This window comes from Monoraphidium neglectum, assembly GCF_000611645.1.
Source record: "Monoraphidium neglectum strain SAG 48.87 unplaced genomic scaffold scaffold00294, whole genome shotgun sequence".
NCBI lineage: Eukaryota > Viridiplantae > Chlorophyta > Chlorophyceae > Sphaeropleales > Selenastraceae > Monoraphidium > Monoraphidium neglectum.
The window spans coordinates 1-7,345 of NW_014013334.1; the positions used below are offsets into that span (position 1 = coordinate 1).

The 7,345-nt window shown below is 64.2% G+C and overlaps 2 protein-coding genes across 2 annotated transcripts; both read right to left on the bottom strand.

The window, feature by feature from the left end:
- Positions 1–397: 397 nt before the first annotated feature.
- Positions 398–1,548, bottom strand: MNEG_2565 (Protein RIK; the record flags this gene model as incomplete). The annotated part of the gene is made up of 3 exons (XM_014048952.1): positions 398–575; positions 858–1,142; positions 1,381–1,548. Coding segments are annotated over 3 exons (631 nt in total), but the record flags the coding sequence as incomplete, so codon positions are not given.
- A 1,159-nt stretch (positions 1,549–2,707) lies between these two features.
- Positions 2,708–5,683, bottom strand: MNEG_2566 (putative formate transporter 1; the record flags this gene model as incomplete). Its single annotated transcript, XM_014048953.1, has 10 exons — positions 2,708–2,865; positions 3,043–3,080; positions 3,340–3,437; positions 3,602–3,682; positions 3,881–4,009; positions 4,239–4,343; positions 4,604–4,638; positions 4,836–4,904; positions 5,100–5,167; positions 5,355–5,683. 10 exons carry the CDS (start codon positions 5,681–5,683, stop codon positions 2,708–2,710), a joined length of 1,110 nt encoding a protein of 369 aa, XP_013904407.1.
- Positions 5,684–7,345: the final 1,662 nt, after the last annotated feature.

Genomic DNA, 7,345 nt, shown 5'->3' on the forward strand with positions numbered 1-7,345 from the left:
AGCCTCGGGGGTGCGCCTTTTCAAATTCTTTCCTGACCGTCGCCACCAGGTCCTGGGCCAGGGCCTTTGCCTCTGCCACCTTAGCAGGGTCGGAGCCGCCGATGGACACGTGCAGCGGGTCCGGCCCCTCGTCCGCGCCGCCCGCGCCGCGCCCCGCGAGCCGCACAGCAACGCGCGACGTGCGTGCGATGTGCGCGAGGAAGCTGCCGCCTGGCGGCGGGTGAGGAAGGGGACGCGGTTGCGGGCAAAGGCGGGCCTGTGGCTGCATCGCTCGCTCGGGGCGCTGGGACAGCCGGCGTGAGCCCGCGGTGCTGCCGCCCTGTTAAAAGTCACGCCTGAGCAGCCCCGCCCGCACCGCAACCCCCGCCCGCAAAGGCGCCTTGGGCCAAGCGCCCACCTGGGCCCCTGATCTTCGCCAGCAGGTCAAAGGAGGGCGGCGCCTGGAACCCGACGTACACAACCGCCTGGTGGGGGTTTCGCGCCGCGGCCGCCGCCGCGCCGGGCGGCTTCCCCGCGAGGATCGCCTCCACCTCTGCCGCCGCCGCGTCGCACGCCGCCTGGCGCTCCGCGTCCGACTGCGGGATGCAGGGGAGTGCGTGTGTGGGGAAGGAGGGGGGGGCGTGAAGTGAGAGGGCGACATGGGGCCGCGGGCCGGGCGGCGGCTTGGGGGCGCTGGCGCGGGGGCCCGGAGATTCGCGGAGCCGCGGACGGCGAAGCGGCGGGGAGGGGCGGTGACGCGACCTCGACCCTCGCATCGGCCGCGCCGGCACGCCCCACGCGCCTATGCGCGGCCGACGCGAACCCCAGCAGATGCAGAGCGCGCTTGAGGCCCAAAGTGGGCCCCTCTGGCGCCTCACCCTGCCTGCGTTGGCGGCGGGCCGGATGGAAATGTACAGCGGCCGCTCCTCGCCGTGCGCCGCCCCTGGCGGGTAGTACCGCCCCTTCAGCGACACCACGGTGCACGTGCGCCGCTGGATGTCCTCCTGGGCGCTCCTCTTCGCCAGCTGGACGCGCGCCTTTGCGGGCGCGTCGTTGATGACCACCTCGCGCGCGGGCTCGGGGCGCGGCAGGGCCGCCATGACGGCGCCCGGCGGCTGCGCGGCGAGCGCGGCCGCCGCGGCGGCCTGCGCGGCGAGGGCCTCCTGTGGCGGGTGGCGCGGCGTGGGCGCGGGCGGCGCGTGGCGGGTGGGTGGGGCGCAAGGCGGGGCAGCTGCTGTGGGCAAGCACGTGAGGGTGTGAGTGCCTGGCTCGCAGTCAGGCGACTCCAGGGGCAATGCCTGATGCGCCGGCGCGCTCGGGCGCGTGCACGAGCGAGCGCGGGGGCACGCCAGCGCGGCACGCAATCCAGGGTCATCCCCGCTCTTCTGGCGGCCGCCGCACCGCTCTGAGCTTCTCGAGGATGGCGTCTGCCGTCGTGGGCCCGCCGTGCGCCGCGACGGCGCGCGGCGCGGAGGGCGCAGAGGCACCCGTGGGCACGACGAGCGGCGCCTTTGGGGCGCTCGAGCCCGCATCGTCCCATTTGCGCTTGCGTCCGTCGTCTGCCGCCATGGTCGAGCTGCACTCAGGAGGCGAGGCACTACTGGTGTCTGGAGTGATCTACGCTGTGTGACACTCACAGTGCTGCTCAGAGAGACAAGTCATAAGACGAGTAATTTGGAGCTATGTTCAAAGCAAATGTACTCGCACAGTGCTGTTTCTAGTACTGCTGATGTTTTCTGGTCGTGGTCCTGCGTGTGCGTGCCTTGCCAGGCGTCGTGCCTTTGTGAATGGGATAGCCTTAAAGTCCATGACATTACTGGCTGTCACCTGCCATCAGTTGTAGATATGCCGTTGCATAGAAGGCTCCTTACACCGACTGACGGCAGCCTGCCCCCGCCTTTGACTCAGTCAACACGCGCTCGCTGACCAGCAGTCACGAATCAGCCATGTGAACACAATCAGGCAGATGCACGGCACCTTGACAGGTCTACTTGGATCAAAGAGCTGCTCCTCTTGTCCTATCTTCTGATCCATTGCAGCGCATGCGCCCGACAGCCATGGAGGTCAGTGCCAGACTTGCGCATGACAGGTTCCAGCAGCCGCTCAGCGCCGATTGCAGCCAGCTGTGAGAATGGTGCTGCCGAAGAGGGCCAAGAGATAAACAGCAAGCATGAGATAGCAGCCCTCTTTCCCCACTTCAAGGATGCCTCAAACAATTTCAAGGCCGAAGACGGCAAACACCTGCTTACTGAATGTACTCCCACACCAATTTGAGTGATACTCAGGGAAGGCAGAGAAGTTGCTGCAAAAGAGTAGAATCAGGGGAGTGCAATCTCCCCTGAAAATGCAGTCCGGCAAACAAAGGAGCGCCTCTGGATGAAAGACATCGTACCCCCAAAAACCCCACGCCCCCAAATCGTCAGCTGCTGTTAGTTGGTGAAGGCAAGGCGCGCCTCAATGAATGCGAGACCCCACCCGGCAGCCAGGTTGCGGCGCCAGCGCCCTGTTCAAAGAAATGCGGTGCGCCAGCTGGCAGGAATGGCAGCTCAGAGGCGCACACGAAATGGAGGCGTTCGCAGCCAGAGTAACGGCCCACACACAGGAAACTCCCACAGAGCACCCCCAAGCGAATATATGTATACATATACTCTGAGCTGGCTCCCTAATACATACGTGCACGCTGAGCCGTGGGTGGAAAAGACTCCAAATGAGGGTGCAGGTGGGCCCGTCACTTGCTGGTCGCCGCTGCGCCCGCCCCGTCCTTGCCCAGTGCGCCGTAGGCGTAGCCGTACGCCAGCGCCAGCGCCAGGCCGCCCACGATGTTCCCCAGAGTGACAGGCAGCAGGTTGGCGGTTGTGAACTTCAGGAATGACACAGGCGCGCCCACTGCGAGACGGGCGAAGGGGATTAGGGACGGGTAGCTTTCAAGCAACAAAACGAGGCTGTCGGCCCGTGCGTGGTGAATCGGCGTGTGCAACTGATGAGCGCCATCATGGCGGCTGCAAATCATGCTGTCCCACACTGCCCTGGCGAGCTCAACGCCAGGCGCGACCGTGGCCTCACCGGCAATGCCCATCGGAATTATGAAGCCGTTTGCAATGCTGCAGGTTGGTGTTTGAGGGGGAGAGCCGGCTGTGAGCTCGCTTAGTCATGCGCATGTGGACCTCAAAGTGGTGAGCCCGACCCACACACTACTGTTCGCCACGTCTCCCAGCCGACAGTAGGCTGCTCGACAGATACCCTGATGCGGGCACATCCTCTATCTTGTGCAGCCGCGCACAGAGGCTCAAGGGCTCGTACGTTCAGGGCTGGGGGTGCTTCCCTCCCAATGGACCTGAGGCGGCGCGACACTCCGCCCACCTGTGCTCAAAGCCAATGGCTGTGAAGGTGCTCACCGCCAGCCACGCGGCCAGCATCTTGCCGGGGAACGAGGTCGAGGCAGACGCCATCCAGACAGCCTGATGTTATTATATGATGGGAGCAGGGCAGCAGCACGTGGGCCGCGGCAGCAAGCTCGAGCACCAGCAGACCGGCTGTGATGCGGCCGGCGGTTTGCGCAAGGCAGCGAGAATGGAGGCATGATGTTGGGGGCCACGCGCAGCCTGTGTGGGCGGAAGCTCACCAGGCAGACGCACAGGTTGCAAAGGATGCCCCTGCTGAACGCCTGGCTGAATGTCAGGGACGTCTTTGCCACAGCCGCGGCCTGCGGGAAAGCATAAATCGATCAGGCAGCGTTCTGGGTGGACCGCAGCGATGCCCGGGCCTTGTGCTGGGTTCAACGCGCCGCATCCTCGCCGCAACCGCAGCCAGCGGCAGCTGCGCAGGCCGCATGAGAAATGCAGCATGTGTCGTCGCATTTTGCTGTGGCGCATAAAGATTAGTCTTGCCCCATAAGACTCACCGCAGGCGCAGAGGAGGTGGCCATGACGCCCGTCGCGCACACGAGTCCCACCAGCCCAAGGGTGCCAATGACATTGCCCACAAACGACAGGCAGCAGCTCTTCATCCATTGCCGCAGCGTGGCCTTGCCCTGGGGCAGCGCAACGCGGTCGTCATTGGTAGGGCCAGATGCTCCTCGTCATCGGTAGGGCCAGCCACTGAGCAGAACCATAGTGGACGTACATCACACAGTTGTCGCCGGCAAAACGATCCCGGCGGCCCCCTCCTACTTACCTTGGCAAAAGCAAGCACAACACGCAAGAGCCGTTCGCTTTTGCTGGTGTCCCTGCGTGGGCGCTCAGGTGAAGCAGCGAGCGCACCTCCACCACGGCGGCCGCTAGCATCGCCACGTTGCCTGTGAACAGCTCCGCGCCGCAGGTGAGCACCAGCACCAGGCCGACCGGCAGGCCGAAGGAGCCGCACACCTGCATGCCGGGCAGGGCAAGGGGGGCCCATGTTAGTCGCGGTGTGTGGTGCCGCATGAGCGCGCAGCGCTGCAGGGCGCTCCAGCACCCTACAGCGCCCTGCAGCATGGCGGCCTTTCAACGTGGCCCAAAAACGGCGGGCAGCACGCACCGTCTGCCGCAAGGGAGTGGGCGCAACGCCTGGCCAGGCCGTTGCAGGGCCAGGCTGGGCTTGCACGACACCTCATCTGAGCTGCTGCATCAGCCAGGCGGGGGCTCACCATCTTGTGCAGGCCAGGGTTGGTTGCCGCCAAGCCTGGACATACCAAAAAGGGAACGGCAAACTTGCAGCATCAGTCGGCTGGCTGCGTCATCGGGCAGCCTGCATGTCGGCAGGTTCATAGCACTGTCAGCGCTCACCCCCCCCCCAAACTACATTGAGTGCCGCAGCAACCCGTTGTTGCGCAGGCGCGCTCGACAGGCAGCGGCCCCCAGCCGGCCCATCGCGCTCACCCGGGCAGTTGGCTCCGACCGTCAGTGCGAGCAGCCCGCCCAGCCCGATGTACACACCTGCCATGACGCCTGCGAGAAGTTCGGGAGGGATATTGCGTTTCTCAAGGTCACCTCCAGCCCTGAGGTGCAGTCGGCGAGTCTTCTGGGACCCGACACTCCATTTGGCAGCGCTTGTCTATTGTAGCGCTGCTGCGGTGCAGAACGCAGCAGCGGCTCGGACTTGCATGCCCCACCACTCGACAGGCCCTACTCAGTGCTGCGCACCCATGAAGAGGACTTTCAGAGGCGCCATCACCGCCTTGGCGGCGCCCAGCGCCACAATGATCTCATAGCTGGGGCAACGTCATGGGAGCAGGGGCAGTATCGCGCGTGCATGATGCCGAGATGCGGAGGGCCTGGTGTACGCACCACACGCAGCGCTGGCGTCATGCGCAGAGCTGGCGTGCGCATCCTGGTTGCGGCTATGCATGAGCTTGGGCGCATAGCTGCAGCTCGGCGTCCCAAGCCTCAGGTGCTCACGCTTTCTTGGGAGGGTGGATTCCAGGGATGGGCTCGGGCGTGGAGATGGCTGGCGGCTGGGCTGCAGCTGCCACAACAGGCGGCAGCGTGGCCGTCGCCGCGTACGCCTGCGCGATGCTGCTGCCGGTGCTGCCGGTGCTGCCGTTGAAGCCCACAGGAGCGGCGGAGTGCACCGCGGAGACGCGCACAGCCCTGAAATGGCACTGGACTGCCAGGTGGGCGTCGCGCGACTGCGACTGTTGGCATGGCGTACGCACTGCGCCGCAGCGCCTGCGGTGTGTGATGCCGCCGAGCGCACGCAGCGGATCTACAGCAGCTATCAAAGGCATTTTAGTAGCTTGCTATGACGTTTCGCAAAACACACAAGTCGACCAGGGGGAGCCACCACGCACTTCAAGGATTGAGGTTTGACTCGTGAGGAACTCGCTATGCAAATATGCGATACATGTAAGAAGATTTCTTGTGGTTAAAGGTTTCTTCTTGGTGCCAGTCAGACCCAAAAAAACAGCAGCCGAGAACACGGAAGCTGCTGTGCTCGTTCGTGATTGAGCCCATGAGCCCTGGTGGCATGCAACTTAATGCAGCCACGTTACGTGGCTGTCCAGCGTAGCAATCCTGGAGCATAACTCATCAACCCAAAAGGATGGAAGGATGCTGGCTCGTCTCATCGTCACCGTCACCACTGCGCACCACCTGTGTTTCTGCAGGGCACCAACCACCGCAGCGGGAGGCAACATGATACAGATACTGTCACAAACACACCTTGGGATGAGGTGGCACCCCATGGCGACTGTATCGATGTGTTGACCAATCAAAGCCTGGTTGAAATCCCACAGGAGGGAGACTGCTTGCTGCGCGTTCAGCGGGTTCTCACACACGCAGCAAGAATGATTTTTCAGATGCTTGCTGTCCATAGCAAATGAACCTTGCAGGGGCCGCCCCAGCCCAGCAACTTGGATGAAGCAACTGGCCGCACATTGCCTCAAGAGTGTCGCACACGTACGAGATGCCTATGCCGGGCGGGAAGCTGAAAAGGAGCAAGCGGCAAAAGTTTATGGTGATCATGGTGTGTATGCGAACGACGAACACCTCATGCCCATGTCCCCATGTGTCCTGCGCTGCCCTGATGCCCTGGACACGCTCGCTGATGACAGCAGCTGGAGGCAGGCAGGCCCGTCCGCAGGACTGGCCCTCATCGATGTGGTGTCACGTGCACAACTGCACGGTGACCTGAATAATTACCTGAGGTCGTGCACCCCATCCTGTCTTGCTTGGCTGGCCGGAAGCACAACGAGATCGGATCGTCACAGCTGTGCTGTGCGCTCTGCGTTTGTTACGCATGAATCAATTACGCGGATGGCGCTTTCAGCGCTGCGGGCCCCTAGGAGGGCCCGGCGCAGCGCATCGTTGCTTGCGCCCGTGGGCTGCTGCTGCTCGGCGCGTCGCATGCCGCAGCAGCACGCGCGAGCAGAAAGACCCAGCGCGCTTCGCCTCAATGGAAGAGGCGCGCAAGTACCTGCATAGCGAGGCAGAGGGCTCCGGCCCCATCAGCGGCCTCCTCAACTGGCTGTCCAACAGCGCGTTTGGCATGACCCAGGTAGGCGAGCGCAGTGCGCAGGCGGGTGTTGCATCGCAGCGGCGCCCGTCGGCCGCAACGCACCATGCACCGTCAGCATTCCGGCACTGCAAGGCACCCCTTGCAAACGGGCACGGATGCTGTCATGCTGTTGATCTCATCATGCATCGCGCTCGCAGGGCGGGCTGGGCGGCGCGTACCGGGCCTGGCTGCAGCAGCGGCGGACTCCAGAACAGCGGCGGTGGGACCGAGTCGACGCGGCAGAGTGAGTCCCTCTCAGGGGAGCAGGGGTTGCGGGAAGGGCGACGCGCTCCTGCACGACTTAGCCCAGGTTGCCGTTCGATGCTTGACCACCGCCGCGCCCAGGTTGCCGTTCGATGCTTGACCACCGCCGCGCCCAACCCCTGTTGGCGGC